The 15,925-nt window shown below is 27.5% G+C and overlaps 2 protein-coding genes and 4 long non-coding RNA genes across 14 annotated transcripts; 4 read left to right on the forward strand and 2 right to left on the reverse strand.

Annotated features, from left to right (window-relative positions):
- The first annotated feature begins 281 nt into the window (after positions 1-281).
- On the forward strand, positions 282-833 carry LOC126928750 (uncharacterized). The gene is made up of 2 exons (XR_007716933.1): positions 282-508; positions 587-833. It is a non-coding gene; the product is annotated as an uncharacterized LOC126928750 (long non-coding RNA).
- LOC126928747 (uncharacterized) lies at positions 684-1,867 on the reverse strand. The gene is made up of 2 exons (XR_007716930.1): positions 1,743-1,867; positions 684-1,580 (listed from the first exon to the last, which is right to left on the reverse strand). It is a non-coding gene; the product is annotated as an uncharacterized LOC126928747 (long non-coding RNA).
- On the forward strand, positions 1,348-6,462 carry LOC126928743 (bifunctional 3'-phosphoadenosine 5'-phosphosulfate synthase-like). Of its 9 annotated transcripts, XM_050744432.1 has the most exons (8): positions 1,348-1,533; positions 2,148-2,217; positions 2,953-3,038; positions 3,125-3,928; positions 4,022-4,456; positions 4,541-4,750; positions 5,460-5,742; positions 5,890-6,462. In XM_050744432.1, exons 3-8 carry the CDS (start codon positions 3,003-3,005, stop codon positions 5,982-5,984), a joined length of 1,863 nt encoding a protein of 620 aa, XP_050600389.1. In that variant the 5' UTR covers positions 1,348-1,533; positions 2,148-2,217; positions 2,953-3,002; the 3' UTR covers positions 5,985-6,462. The 9 variants fall into 9 exon arrangements, 7 of the variants coding, with proteins under 7 accessions (XP_050600389.1, XP_050600388.1, XP_050600387.1 ...); XM_050744431.1 differs by lacking the exon at positions 2,148-2,217; XM_050744433.1 differs by lacking the exons at positions 1,348-1,533; positions 2,148-2,217 and adding an exon at positions 2,693-2,842.
- Positions 6,463-7,131: 669 nt separating this feature from the next.
- LOC126928748 (uncharacterized) lies at positions 7,132-8,437 on the forward strand. The gene is made up of 2 exons (XR_007716931.1): positions 7,132-8,072; positions 8,166-8,437. It is a non-coding gene; the product is annotated as an uncharacterized LOC126928748 (long non-coding RNA).
- A 68-nt stretch (positions 8,438-8,505) lies between these two features.
- LOC126928742 (uncharacterized) lies at positions 8,506-14,296 on the reverse strand. The gene is made up of 3 exons (XM_050744429.1): positions 13,467-14,296; positions 9,382-13,377; positions 8,506-9,304 (listed from the first exon to the last, which is right to left on the reverse strand). The coding sequence occupies exons 2-3, from the start codon at positions 13,324-13,326 to the stop codon at positions 9,011-9,013; spliced, it is 4,239 nt and encodes a 1,412-aa protein (XP_050600386.1). The 5' UTR covers positions 13,327-13,377; positions 13,467-14,296; the 3' UTR covers positions 8,506-9,010.
- LOC126928749 (uncharacterized) lies at positions 14,296-15,399 on the forward strand. The gene is made up of 2 exons (XR_007716932.1): positions 14,296-14,426; positions 14,485-15,399. It is a non-coding gene; the product is annotated as an uncharacterized LOC126928749 (long non-coding RNA).
- The last annotated feature ends 526 nt before the right edge of the window (positions 15,400-15,925 follow it).

Genomic DNA, 15,925 nt, shown 5'->3' on the forward strand with positions numbered 1-15,925 from the left:
TACAAAAGACATAAATTTACTTTCAATAATAAATGTTTTTTATGTGTCTATTTTCATTATATAAATAAAATATTAGGAATAAATATATAAAAATATATTATAATCATAATAGAATTAAAGAAGTAAAAGAATGGAGAAAATAGTATCTAATACATTTTCCAAGATGGTAAAAAGTGCAATAAAAATGAAAATACTTCTTGTACATAAGATTTATGTGTTTCAACTATAGTTGAATATCAACTATATAAGTTAAATATCAACTATATTTCAACTATATAAGTAATATTAAAAATTTACAGTTTTTCATAATATAATATAAATAATTATGTATATGTAATTGTTAAGAAAGAAACAATCCATTTTATTATATCAATTTTTTTTGTACTTTCATAGGATGAATAAATGCTTGAAAGGATTGAGGATATGATCTTATTTAGAACATAATGAAGGAAGAAATGAATATTTTGCAGCAGAAATTAATAATATTATTGAGACACTTCATACAATGGTTGTTAAATCATATTCTTCAGATATTCTTTTATGTTGAAAATTCTTTGTTTTTAATCTATACAAATTTTCATGATAGCAAATCAAAATGTACACTGTGGGATTATATAGACGACATTTTTGTATCAATTGAACAACCTATGTATTCTGCAACTATGAAATGTAATCCAAGAAACTTATGAAATATTAATGCAAAAGTATATTGCTCTCCTAATCATACAAACACATTACACATGTATATAGAACACATAATAGATAAGATGTCTAATAAAATAAGATATAACATTAAAATAAAAAACAATCACTATAATATAGATTATAATCTACATTTAATGTTATCTTTAAAATCCTGTTTCAATAGATTTTTACTTGTATGTTATATTTAACTGTATTTCACATTTAATTTTTATGAGATTTTAAACATTTATTTTTTAACAAAACATTGGGTACATAATAAAGTGCTAATGATAGTGTTTCTGCCTGTTCAATATTTTCCTAGATAGAACTAGGAAAAATATAGGTAATAATCAAAGTTTTTGGAGATTTTTGTACATTTACGGAAAATTTAAAGGTACACAGAGTACGCACAATATACAAAAATATATAAGATATCCAAAGTAGAGTACTCATTATAATTTTTAATAATTAAAACGAATCTCCATTTAAAGCCTATTTCTTTAGCCGCGCTCATAAATATGTACAGTTTAATTATGAAACATTGTCACATAATTTCACATTTTACAAAGTTTCATGAAACTTTTAATAATTCCAATATATTTTTAATTGTTTAAAATAATAATGAACGTAAATTATTCTATGTTACATGTGATTAAGAGATAGTATAGTATATATTAAAATTATTAATTGATGCACCATCTGTTGAAGCGCTAGTATCTCAAACTGGTTTTATAGATATGTATATAGCATAGTAGCGTATGTAGTACCGTTACAGATTACAGACTTGCAGGTTACAGCTTGGCTTACGGCCACGTTACAGCGTGGTTCGTTCTGTGCATTGCTGTCACGGTATATATTCTTCATTGTTAGTTATAAATATTTCCTATTAATGACGGCTGTTTGAAAACGTGTAATTATTATAATACAATTAAAATTTGATACTTTGACAATTAAAAGATAATTATTTTTTATTAAATACTTATTAAAATTATATCTTTCACTTGATCGATTTGCCACGTATAGTATATAAGTGCATACATAAATACAGGGAGTCTCACCTGAAATTACCATCTTGATTTTTGTCATTATTATTATTCGCAGCGGGAAATGATTTGACGGGATGGTTTCGAAGGGTGCATGTTCTGATGCTATTAGTTTTTTATAGGCGTCAAGGGCTTAGAATGGTCAACTTTGATTTCTTAAATGGAATCATGTATTTTTTAATCCAGTAATCGACGCAATTCATCATTCCTTACGCAAGAATAAATAAATTTATACTAAAAAAAAACCATTAAATTAGGAGATATTTTAACTCTAATTTGTCAAATTTAATGTATGAGACAAAGATGACGTAAACATAACAATACCGTTTTGCGTCTATCCTTTCTTCACCAACAAAAAAATTAATAATATCAATATATGGACCCATCGAAATAATTCAGCTTTCATCCAAATATTTCTAGCTGCGAATGATAATAATGAAATAAAAAAGGCTCCGTATACAAAATTAAAGCTAGTAAAAACATAATAAAGGTATTGTACCAGTTAATATTCATTCGCGATTTTATCTCATACTGCATTCCATCCAACGTATCAGAATTTCATCTTTACTTTTACTGCTATATTTTACATTTTGATTCCTAACAACAATAGTTTTATGATGCCATAGAATACTTCTTCCATCGGTTTAAAGATTAACATTTGCCTGCAATAACCATGGAAATGGGATTTTCCCTTTTCACTTTTTATATCCAATATGTATTGTCCAAGTCAGAATGATTTATAAGGGTTTATTCCTTGCTACGGTTACTGGCTAAGACTTGTGAAATTTCTCGTGTAGGATATTATAAATTTCTCAATAGGATATATTATGTACCATACATTCTAAGCCTGAGAGCGAAAGTACGGTTAGTTTGATGGTTCGACGGTTGGAGTGGTCAGTTCCACCCCCTAAAAGTGAAATATCTAATTATGTAAAATTGACCAACCCCCTTGCAAATTCTGAAAATATTTGAACAAACAATCCGCGTGTTTTACGCTAATATATCTCATACAAGATGTCTTACGATAATCTTTTGGACAAGTTGTCCTCAGTCGTCAGTCGTCAAACGCTACTGTTAATGTTACTCATATCGTTGTTTTTCAAACACTCACTTCGGTACCTTCAAAACATTCATTTCAATACCTCCAATCTTCAAATATTCTCAAACTTTCTTAATACTTCATACATATTCATATATCGTATCTCATTTGGTGGTTATATTAAAGTTTCAGTGCTAATTGTTGACCAGTCTCATCGCGATCGCGTTAGAACAGTTATGTCAAACGAAATCCCAAATAAACGTCTGATGACGGTACGTATAAACCTGATGAAATACATTTCATCTTAATACTTTTTAATAAACTTTGTCAATTTTATATAAAGAATCTTTTTTATTAGAGTTGTAGCAATGTATTGGAGCAAGCACATCATGTATCAAGAGCAAAACGTGGACAAGCAATGGGAAGCATAAGAGGTTTTCGAGGCTGTACAGTTTGGTTAACAGGCCTTTCTGGTGCTGGGAAAACTTCAATAGCTTTCCAAGTTGAGGCAATTTTAATTGATCATGGAATTGCTGCTTATGGACTTGATGGAGATAACGTAAGAAGTGGTTTAAACCACAACCTTGGCTTTACCAAGGAAGATAGAAAAGAAAACATAAGGAGGGTTGCAGAAGTAGCTAAATTATTTGCTGATAGTGGACAAATTTGTTTATGTAGTTTTGTATCACCATTTGAAGAGGATAGACAAATGGCAAGACAAATTCATAAAATGTCTGATCTTCCATTTTTTGAAGTTTTTGTTGATACACCACTTAATGTATGTGAAGCAAGGGATACCAAAGGATTATATAAAAAGGCACGTCAAGGAGCAATCAAAGGCTTTACTGGAATAGATCAAATGTATGAAAGACCAGTAAATCCTGATTTAGTGGTAGTCACTGAAAACTGTACTCCAGAGGAATCAGCTGCAACTGTTATTGATCTTCTGGAGAAACAGCATATTATACCTGTACTTCAAAAACCTGCAACGCCAATACGGGAGTTATTCATTCCAGAATCACGAATATCTTCTGCCAAAACAGAAGCTGCTACGCTTCAGAACTTAGAAATTAATGAAATTGATGTGCAATGGCTCCAGGTTTTAGCAGAAGGTTGGGCTGCACCTCTTACCGGTTTCATGAGAGAACACCAATATCTGCAGGTATATACAACATACATATATATTAACATGAAATACAACAATGCTGTTAAAAACTCAATTCTTGTTGTTATTAGAAGCGTAAAATATTTTTAGACTCAACATCTAAAATGCCTCCGTGAAGGTGACAGAGAAATTAATCAATCTGTTCCAATAGTCCTTGCAATACATACAAAAGATAAAGAACGTTTGAATGGACTTTCGTCTTTTACATTGAGATACAAAAACAAAGCTCTAGCAATATTACGTAGGCCTGAATTTTATTATCACAGAAAAGAAGAAAGATGTGGTTGGCAATTTGGTACTAACAATTTAGGCCACCCATATGTAAAGATGATTCATGAATCTGGAGATTGGTTAGTAGGTGGTGATATAGAAGTTATTGAGAGAATTAAATGGTATGATGGTTTGGATCAATACAGACTTACACCAAATGAAATTAGAACAAAATGCAAAAAGATGAAGGCTGACGCTGTCTTTGCATTCCAGCTTCGAAATCCTGTACATATGGGTCATGCATTATTAATGCAAGTAAGTTCATTTATTTATTTATTATTTACGACAGAATTTATGTAAAATATTTTATGTATAAGTATGTTATATTTGTATTTCTAGGACACTAAAAAACGTTTATTAGAAGAAAGAGGATTTAAAAATCCTATTTTATTGTTACATCCTCTAGGTGGTTGGACGAAGGATGATGATGTACCACTACAGACAAGGATTCTGCAACATGAAGCTGTACTTAGTGAAGGGGTTTTAGATCCTCACTCAACATTATTAGCAATTTTTCCAAGCCCTATGATGTATGCTGGGCCAGTTGAGGTAAATTTTGATTATGGACGTATTTTCATTTGTTACATAATTATAATGAAAATAAAATATGACAGTCATATATAATATAAATAGTGTCTATAATACTTTTTTCTATATTACATTTTGATCTTTAGTAGCAAATGTTGTTAAAATTAGTGATTTTTCATGTATAAACATAGTTACATTATTGATCTTGTGATAAATACTATGTTTATAAGTTTATTTCTATTTGTGCTACGTAAAGTTCATATTTCATATAGTTATAATTTAAACCTAGTAACTGAAGTAGCTATCATATATGTTTACTTTTTATATTATATTAGGTCATCTCATAAATAATGCAGTTCTTCTAAAAATTGAATTTGAAGCAAGAAGTTGAAGTAAAAAGAAGAATAAAAAACTTAATAAAAAAGGTGGCAAAGAGTTCTAGAAAACGAAGAAAAATATATGACTAATTAATTACTTATAGATATATTAATTACCGAAAAATGTTATTATTTATAAAATGACCTAATATATGTAAAACGAAACTAAAAGTAAAAACTAGAATAAAGGAACTTTATAACAAGTTTTTAAATGTTTTACTCAAAAATTTTGCATTACTGTTATAAGGTTTCAAGACTTCATTGACTCTTTAAGAAATACATACTATATTCTAATGACATATTAGAATCTTTCTAGTGTTATTTCATTTCATGTTCATCTTATACATTATTAGGTACAATGGCATGCAAAGGCAAGAATGAACGCTGGTGCTAACTTTTATATTGTTGGAAGAGATCCTGCTGGCATAGTACATCCTAACAAAAATGCAACACCTGATGGAAATCTTTATGATCCTACTCATGGAGCCCGAGTTCTCTTACTAGCTCGAGGCTTACAATCGCTAGAAATCATACCGTTTAAAGTTGCAGCATATGATAAAAAATATAAAAAAATGTCCTTCTTTGATGAGAAACGAAAAGAAGATTTTGAATTTATATCAGGGACGAAAATGCGTTGTATGTATAATATACTCTTATCTGTGTATTACATATTTTTATAACTTATAAAATATCTTAATATATATAATTTTATATAATACTAAAACGTGAAAAATTTGATTTATTAAAAAAACACAAGTTTAATATTTAAAATATTTGTTATAGGTTTAGCAAAAGCAGGTGAAAATCCACCTGATGGTTTTATGTCACCTAAAGCATGGTTTGTTCTTGCACAATATTATCAAAACCTAGAAAAGTAAATATTTAGTGCAAAAATCGCTATAAATTATTAACACTTTAGAATGAAGTGTTTATAGAGTAAAATTAGTGTTTCAAATATTGGAAAAAAATGAGTAAAGAATATTAATACCTGATGTAGTATTAATATCATTATACATTTATATATTTGTACATTTTAATTGTACAGCACAGCGATTTCTGCATTTATCTGTTTTAGATAAGTTAATATCTTTTTGCATTTATTTTTAAAATGTATGTATATATATATGTATATCCCTTAATTTTATTTTATGTAAATATAAAATTCAATTACATTTTTCACAAAAATTTTATAAAAATATATATGATACAAATGTGATCTTTTATTGTATCTATTTTAAGAAGTGTATATTATATCATGTCTAAAAAGAAATTTGTATAATTTAAATGTAAATTTAACAGCTATTTATATATGATAAAAATATACAAACACTTGCAAATGTTTTATGTACAAAAGTATTTGACACTCAAATTCTTTTATTGCCACCATAAAATATTAGTTTAATTTGCAAATAAAAATTTGATAATATAGGAAAATAAATAAAAGTTAAAATTGTACAAGATGAGATGTTCGAGTACATAACTTATTGTAATTGTACAATAAGTAAAACTGCGCTTATCGTAAAAATTTAAATAATTATACAATATATTACAAATGGTCGTAATGATGATTTCTTTAATGTAATGTGTATAAAAATATATAAAAATCGTATATAATAAATTTCACTTGTAATTTTGCAACAATAAAGAAACAAAATTTTATTATTAAAAATGTCTAATTTACCGTAATATAAGAAAGTATTGTTATAAAACAAGGCAAACATTACTTTTAACTAGAATATGGATTTTTATGCAAATTCATATTTTTGAGAACATAATTGAAGGAGTAGAAACTTGGTGAAAAATTGTTTTATCTACCAAATGTTATAGAAAACATTATATTTTGAATACTTTACACATTCTTTCACAGTATGAGCATTTTGTACAATTTTGCATTACCAAATTTTGTATAAATGCATAAAAATCTACAATATACTTACAACATAAGTAAACATTACTTATATTTAAAATATATTTGAATTAACATTTGAGCATTCATTGCACAATACATCCAATTCTATAATATAATTTCTGCTTTAAACATACAAAGTTATGTTAGATATATACATCATATATTGGAAAAATCTTCGTCAAGAAGTTGTTGCACAACAACTTCCTAATGAGAATTGAAATGGTGAAATGTATTTTAGAGATGCAGGTGAAACAAGACAAGTAAATAATTAAGCAATAAGAAATACGTTTTGATAATTCAGCTAGAAAGATCTATTTCAGATAAAAACGAATTTGGAATAGGAAATTATGTCGCAAATGAACGAAAATGCAATGCTATTAGAAGATCTATAACTAAATATACACCCGTGCAAGAGAATAAACCAGTTACAAAAGATATTAATCTGAAACACAGAAAATAAATGAGAAATTCTAATATCGGGAAAAGAACTGTGAGAAGAAGAAAATTTAATTGCAGAAGCGGATGAACTTGAGAAAGAGCTCAGCACAGTAAAAGAAACTTTTACCTTCATTAAAGAAATTTATCCAAAAATTACTTTTACAAGAGCAAATGCAGGTTGAGGCTAAAAAAACGGAGCTTCCATTACGTTTGAGCGAATATTAATCTATTGGAATTTCCGATGGATCAATTGCTCTAAAACGCGAATTAAATTAACTGTAATAAGTAAAATAGTCTTAAAAGCAGAAGAAGGGCATTGTTGCATTAACTAATTAAAATCTTATATTTTATTAAAGAATATTTTATATATTTTATTAAAGATACCAAAAATTTTGGTCATGCATGTTATCCGTTTCCAAGGAACAGCTAAATAAATTAGTGAATAGATTACGGAAATAGATAATCCTTATAAAAAACCTGATGAATGTCTTAGATCATCCAAGAAGTTAAGGCTAAATGATTCTAAATAATTCTAGCTTAAATAGTGATGGAACTGATACTGCTCCAATTAGTCCATATAAATGAAGAAAATTAAACAAATAAGAACAATAACCGACAAGTTCATAATATAATATAAATAATTATGTATAATGTAATAATTAAGAGAAAGACAATCCATTTTATTATATTAATTATTTTTATACTTTTTTAGGATGAATAAAAACTTAAAAGAATTAAGGACAGAATTTTACTTAAATCATAATGAAGGAAAAAATATCTTGCAAAAAAATTAATAATACTATTAAAACACTTCATACAGTGGTTGAAAAAATCACTGGAAAAAATCATTTGATAATGTTTTCTTAATTTACTATAATTTATAATTATAAAACGCATGATTTTTTTTAACAAAAATATTGCTGATCCTTTTACAAATTAAGAAATGGAGAACTTACGAAATAATACCAATAAATAGAAAATAAAGTATTAATAAGCAGAAAACAAAAAATAAATGAATTTGTATTATGAACAATTTATATATAGACATGTGGTTATGAGCAACATCAATTTTATTAATCTTGAAAGTTTGTATTATCAAGTAAAATACTTATTCATCTTTTAGATTTGTACAAAATACTTTATATATCATACTACAGATATTTTTATTTACTATTTATAGTTAAACAAAAATTTTGTATTGTAAAGCACTAAGAAGAGATAAAATTTGTTATATTATCCTTTTTACAGTTTTAAATTGATTTTAATAAGTATTTTCACACAGTAAATTAATTTTACAAAACTATTATTTCGATAGCAAATAGCTATTTTGACCTTTAGGTACATAATATCCTAGTGTAGTGAAACCTATATATGTATATTAAAAGGAAATACACATTTTAGAACATGCTGAAATTGGGTCTATAGGAATGTGATTTAGCCCCTACTTATTTATACCAAATAAACAGTTCTTTTTTAAATGTATAATTACCACAATAAAACTTTAAAAATTATTTCTTTATACAAAGCATATCGCAAATATAAAATGCGAAATTGAATTCAATTATTATACATAATGGATGCAGTAGCTAAATTGACCTCTGTATTTGCATCAGATAAATCAGGTAAAGATAACATCACTGGAATCACTTGTATTTTCCCTGAATCATCTTCTTGTTGCAAGTGAACTACAGCACCTGATTGTAATATTTCATTTGTCATTATTTCATCTGCCATAATTTCTGTAGGTTCAATGTTATCTGCAGTTACTTCTTCTGTGTAAACTGTTGTGTCTTCCATATTCATTATAACTTCTGCTGCATCAGAAGCTTCTCTGGATGTCTCTTCATATTCCTGAGAAATAACATGTATATAAAATATAAGGATCTAATGTAATAAAAAATAATATAGAACTATAAAATTATGTTTACCTGTTCATATACTTGTTCATATTCTTCTGTTATTTCTTGTTCTTCAAATTTAATCTGTTCTTCTTCAAATTTAACTATTTGTTCTTCTTCAAACTTAACTATTTGTTCTTCTTCAAATTGTTGATCTGTCTGTTCTTGATATTCACTTTCAGGAACTTGACACTTTATATTATTTAAACTTTCGTGTTCAGAACAAGAAGAATCTTCTAATAGTTTAGGTTTACTATTTCGACTAAGTATTATCCTTTTAAATCCAGATCCTCCTAAGCTTTCATGTCGTCTTTCATGTTTATTTTTATCACCTAAATATTTAAAACGTTGCCTACATACACTGCAAGAATATGGTCGTTCATTTGTATGAGTTCTTTCATGACATACAAGTGCACTAACTTGTTTACATCTCCAAGGACAATATCTACACTGTAAAGGTCTTTCATCGCTGTGCCTATTTTGTCGATGTTTAACCAACTGTATCTTAGTTTTCAATTTAAACCCACAGATTTCACAAGTATGTGGCCTATCTTCAGAATGAGATACCAAATGAGTTTTTAATCTGATTTGATTCACAAATCTCTTTGAACAATGTGGGCACGGTATAGTTCCTTCTAATCTGTTATGTGTGACCATCATATGATGTCTTAACCTCACTTCAGAAATAAATGTTAATTCACAATCTAAACATTTCATAGGATCTTTCTCCATATGTGTGTTTTTAATGTGCGTTCTCAAAATCATTTCTGTTTTGAATGTCTTACTACAACGATAACATGATGCCCTTCTTTTTTCTGGTGTCCCATCTAACCCTTCCTTCACACCAGGAAGTGTTTCATTGTGTATATGAGACATATGCCACTCTAATGATCTAGTTGAAATCATTGATCTATTACATATATGACAAGTGTATTGTCTACCATCTTTATGAACTCGGTTCCTATGTATAACAAGTGTTGAATGATTTGGAAACTTTTCACCACATACTTGACATGAACATTCTTTTAATCCTCTACTATCGGTCTTCTCATGTACTCTCATGTGTAACCTTAAACCATCTCTTCTATTAAATCCAACACCACAAGTATCACATCGATATTGACGTTGATCTTCATGAATTCTTACATGTTGCTTTAAAGTTGAACTATTTTTAAACATTTTGTCACAGTGTGGACACTGAATAGTATATGCTTTATGAGTATGCATGTGTTTAGAAAGGCTATAAAATGGTACTAATTTATGGCAAACTGGGCATTCTCTCTTATTACTTACAGGTTGATGTTTACGTATTCTATGATGTCTAAGACTTGCAGGATTTTTAAAATCAGCTCCACAGTCCTCACACAAATAGGCTCTTAAAGTTGTGTGTACAGATTTCAAATGAAAGCTAAGTTTTTGTTTGAATGCAAACTTTTTAGGACACTTTGTACATTGATATATTTTCTCCCAATTCATGTGTTGTGTTTTGACATGTTGATCCAATGTTCCTTGATGTTTAAACTTTTCACCACATACATCACATAATTGTCCATACTCATTATCACAATGTTTTTGTTCATGCTGACGCTTTTTTCCTTTTGATTCTAACTTCTCGCCACACTGTTTACATAGTAATTTTTTTGTACAATCATGATTTCGTTTTGCTTTATTTGTTGGAAATTCTTCCATGCAATCTTCACAAAAATGCATAATTTTATAATCATGTGATCTCAAATGTTCTTCAAGAACTTCTTTAGAAGCAAATGTTTCTGGACAATAATCACATTCTAAATAATGTTCTTCTGGAATATAATCTGCTGGTTGACTCTCATCTATTAAGTCAGGTAAGTTGTTTTTAAGGACTGCATTATTTCTGTCTTCATAAAGAGAAATAATATCCTCATCTTTTAATCTTGTAATTACAATTTTACGTTGTTTTAAATAATCTTGAAAGTCTTGCAAATTTTTTTTTTTTTCCCCTAAAATTCTTGCTAACTTCTCAATATTTCCTTCTGTATAAGATTCATCAAGTTCTTTTTGAAGATATTCTTTCTTCTTTTTCGCTTCTTCCCATTTCAATTTAAGCTTTGCTAAATGTGATAAATATTCTTCAGTATTTATATAAGTTTTTTCATTTGTAGACTTTTTCTTGGCCGATTCTGCAATTTCTATAGCATCATCTTCAATTGTAATAGTTGCATTAAATTCACTATCATCTTTATTAAACTGTATGTTTACAGCAGAATCATTTTCTATATGTGTAAAAGATCTTTGATTATCTTGACTTTCATTACGTTTAAAGTGACGAGATTCCTCAAATTTTGGAGGTGCAACAATATTAGCATGCCCGCCTAATACTTTTTCTCGCTTTTTCTTGTATTCTTCTATTTGTTCTTCTATAATCTGCTCTCTTATTTCTAACTTTTTTGTTCGTTCTGGAAATAAATCTTTTTCTTTTGTAACTAATGTTTCATATCGTTTTAAAATCTTATCCACTGGTTTAATGTCAAAATTCTTTTTCCCTGTAGGTTTATCTTCTTTTTTCTCTAATGGTTTATCCATTTTTTTGACTTTTACTAACAATATTTCATTCGGTTTAGATCCTTTCACAGTAACATACATGATGCCATCCTCTTGATTACTATTAAGGTTCAAAGAATTGTTTACATCGAGTTTTTGTACTTTTAAGTCTTTATGACTTTTATCAGAAATATTTGTCTGGTAAATATTTTCATCAGTTTCTTCTGTAGATTCTTTTTTAGACTGTAATAATAACCTGCGTTTTAATATGTTTGGTTGTTTTGAACATTCTTTTGTACTTTCAGAATTATTGACGCTGCGTGGTTCAGTAGACTGATTATTACATTCTGTGTCCCCTATTTTAATGTATGTTCTCATACATTCATAATTATACGTTGTTTGGCTAATTTCAGTACTTTTATTATCTGAAATTAGATTATTATCAGAAACAATAGCTGATTGTGAACATTGTTTTATATTTTCTTTCTGTTGAATATGTCGTCTTTTTGCACTTGGTATTTCTACTTCGTCATCAGACTCTGCAACATCAGAACTATCAGGTTGAAAAGGAGGATCATCTGGATCAAATTCTTCTATTGATTCATTATCATCACTATTTTGGAGGACAGTGGTGTCTTCAAAAATTCCAGGTTCAACCTTACTTTCTGATTCTTTATGATCTGTACAAAGTTCCTTATCATTCATAATATTTTCATTATCTTTTAACGAAAAAATTGCAGATATTTTTGGTACAGAAGTATATTCTTTACTTGTAGATGGATTTTTTGTATCACACTCAACAGCATTTTCTATCTGTTTTTCAAAACTTCCTACAGGCTGCATTTTATTTAATTCTGCATTTTTTGTCGCTGTATCTGTGAGAGTAATATGAATAGATCTTAATTTAACTTCTGCTTTTTTAATTTGCATAAAAAACTTGTAACTCATTTTTAAGTCACAAATACAATCCATACACATTTGAGTTGATAAACTATCATATGGATTTATTTCTTCTAAATGCTTAATTTGTTGACTTAATCTCATTTGATTACCTTTTTCACTAAAAATATCAACTAACGGAAGTTTCAAACCGGCACAAGTCCTACAATACTTTTTTAATTCCTGTTTTGTTTGTTCTGATATTGATAGCTTTTTTTGCGCAGATACTTTATTGTGCAACGAAATTTTAGTTAATTCATTTAAACTATTTGCATCATGAGTCAACAATTTTACACGCGGTGTAATTTTTTTTAATTCATTAATATCTTTAATCTGACCGAATATTTCTTTATTCGATACTAATCCAGTTTTGTTTGATTTACATGTTGTTTTAACATCACTGTCATATACATTTAGGATATTACTAGCAGTATGCTGAATACTATGTAATTTTACTTCACTATAATTATGATCCTTGTTTTTAACTTCAGTGTGCTGCATCTTTGACCTATTCATTTAAAGTTTTCCCATTGTATTTTAGATGTGTATTTACAAAGTTTGTATAATCTAAAAAAAAAGCGATAAGTTAATCAAATCAAATATATACATTTGTAACAGTTCATACAAAATAACATAAATAAACATATCTGATTTACCTTTTATGTAAAAATGAAAATTATCCTTTCTGTAACATTACTTGTGCATGTTGTGTTTATGATACTATTATTTCTTCTTTAATTTTATACAAAATAATTACACATAGCACATCCCATTATTATAAGTTTGTTGATTTATAAAAAGTTTGTAAAAATTAGTTTAACTAACTAATATATATTGTCGTTACTTATAGAACGCTGTAGTTATTGATATTTTCAAACTCTTGAAGTTTATGTTTTCTCTTACGAAATTGAAAGTACCTTCGATTCCCTCTTTCAAAAAAGATTGTTTTTTTTTATTATCACCATAAGACAAATATAAAATTACATTTTCATAATCACAGGTATTCATTTTTCATTCAAAATTGAGGTTAAGTGAATATAATCATAAGGAGCATATACTCCCACATTTAAACATAACGTAAACGTAATCGGTGTGTATTATACCAATTTTTAAATTCGTTAATTTTACCTTATAATACTCGTTATCGGGAAGAGTAATAATGTAATTCAAAAGTCTTTCCAAACTTTGACTAATATAATTTCTTCGTAATGATATCCAGATGGCGCAACTTAATGGCGCCTGTGGCGTTATGTTATTTTCGGCCTACGCAACAGACATTCTACAGTTCCGAAATTCATGACTAGCTTTCAATAGCCATAGAATATTTTCGTATACATTACTCTGTAACATATTACGACGATCCGTCATAGATTACGATCCGAGAGATGCAAGTTTCATGAAAAGAATCGATTAATCTACGCGCACTTTGAAAGGGAAATTTATGCCACGTTCAACTGTCGTCTTCTGAATTCCTTTACCGAAGCTGTGACGTTGTTATGTTTGTAATGGCCGCGATTCTATTATTCTATCTTCCCTATACAAAATATTAAATGAGAAAAATTCAATTTAATAATTAGCATATAATATCAAGTATATTAAGATAAAATATAGAACAGGTAAGTAAAATTTTTATCATTTTAATTCAATTTAGCAAAAATACTTTTTTATGTGCAGGTAGTGTACTGCGCACTTGCTTACTATGAAACCGCGAACAATTCAATTGACTACATAAAAAATTTCACGTTTTTCCTTTTTTTAAAAGTAAAATATTTTTAATATAATTAGGCTGTGTATTTTTATGTAAACGCATATTTTTAGGGATGTAATTAAAAAAGCAGAACCTCGGTAAAAAATTATTTTACATATCAAATATTATAGAAAGTATTGTATTTTGGATTTTATATATTTTTTTATATTATGTGCATTCTGTATAATTTTGTATTTTTAAATTTTTTATAAATGCAGAAAAATCTGCAGTCTACTTATAATTCAGTGTAAATTATTAAATATTTTATTGAAATGTCTTTATACCTAAATATCTTTTAATTTATCATGGAAAATGTCGCATATAATAATTTTTGATGTATTATCATGTACATTAATGCTTTATGTCAAAGATAATTATTAATTTAAACGATTTAAAAATACCTTTATAATTCTCTAGATTGAATTTATTTTCCATTTATTTAAATTATCCCTTATTTTGCGTATGAATTTTCTATATTTTAATTACTTAGTTAAAGCTTCAAACATTTTTTTTATTTTAATATAATATTGTAAAAATTATATGTAAAAATCTTAAGAAAAATTGTACGTAAAAAGGTAAGAAATGATATAAAAATTATTTCATGCAAAAGAAACGAATGGTGGGGCAGTTTGAAAAGAAAAGAAGCTTTGGAAAATTATTTCAATCAGATGAGTTTTAAATCAAGCAGTCGAATTACATTCATATAGAAAAATCGCGAATATTTATTATTTCTTCATGATTGATTGCTAAATATATTCTTTATTTTATATTGAAAGTCAGTCCATTCTATGTTCATTTGCATAATTCTTTCTCTGTAAAAATGTACTGAGAGAAAAATAAAACTCAAACCCAAAACTTCTGAATAATAGCGAGCAATTTAGTCAGTATTTTTGATCTTTTTTAAGCTGTAATATGTTAAAAAGGGCTATTTAAGTAAGCAAAATGTCACAAAAAATATCTTGCTGCCAATTATAAATATATTTAATTTTATTTTAGAACTAAACCTAAATCTAACTTCTATGAAACAAAAATCCCAGAAAATTTCGGTTTTTTATTTCATGATTTTAAACTTAACCCTAACCTACGTAAATATATGTATTGTGTTGGGGAAAATTCGACGATTCAAATTGATCAATTATTGTACATACAATAGTATACAACAATTTCTGATCAGGATGAGTTTTTAGTAGCTTTATACATATTCTACAAGCAAATAAAAAAATATTAAACAATATTAGGTATAAAGATATAAGTAAAAGAAAATGGTATAATACATAAACATTGTTGTATAGTTGTATAATGATACTTAAAATTCTTTAAAATATCGTTTATGAAATATGAAGCAAAAATCTATCTTGATCTGAAATT

Source organism: Bombus affinis, chromosome 2 (genome assembly GCF_024516045.1).
Source record: "Bombus affinis isolate iyBomAffi1 chromosome 2, iyBomAffi1.2, whole genome shotgun sequence".
Lineage (NCBI taxonomy): Eukaryota > Metazoa > Arthropoda > Insecta > Hymenoptera > Apidae > Bombus > Bombus affinis.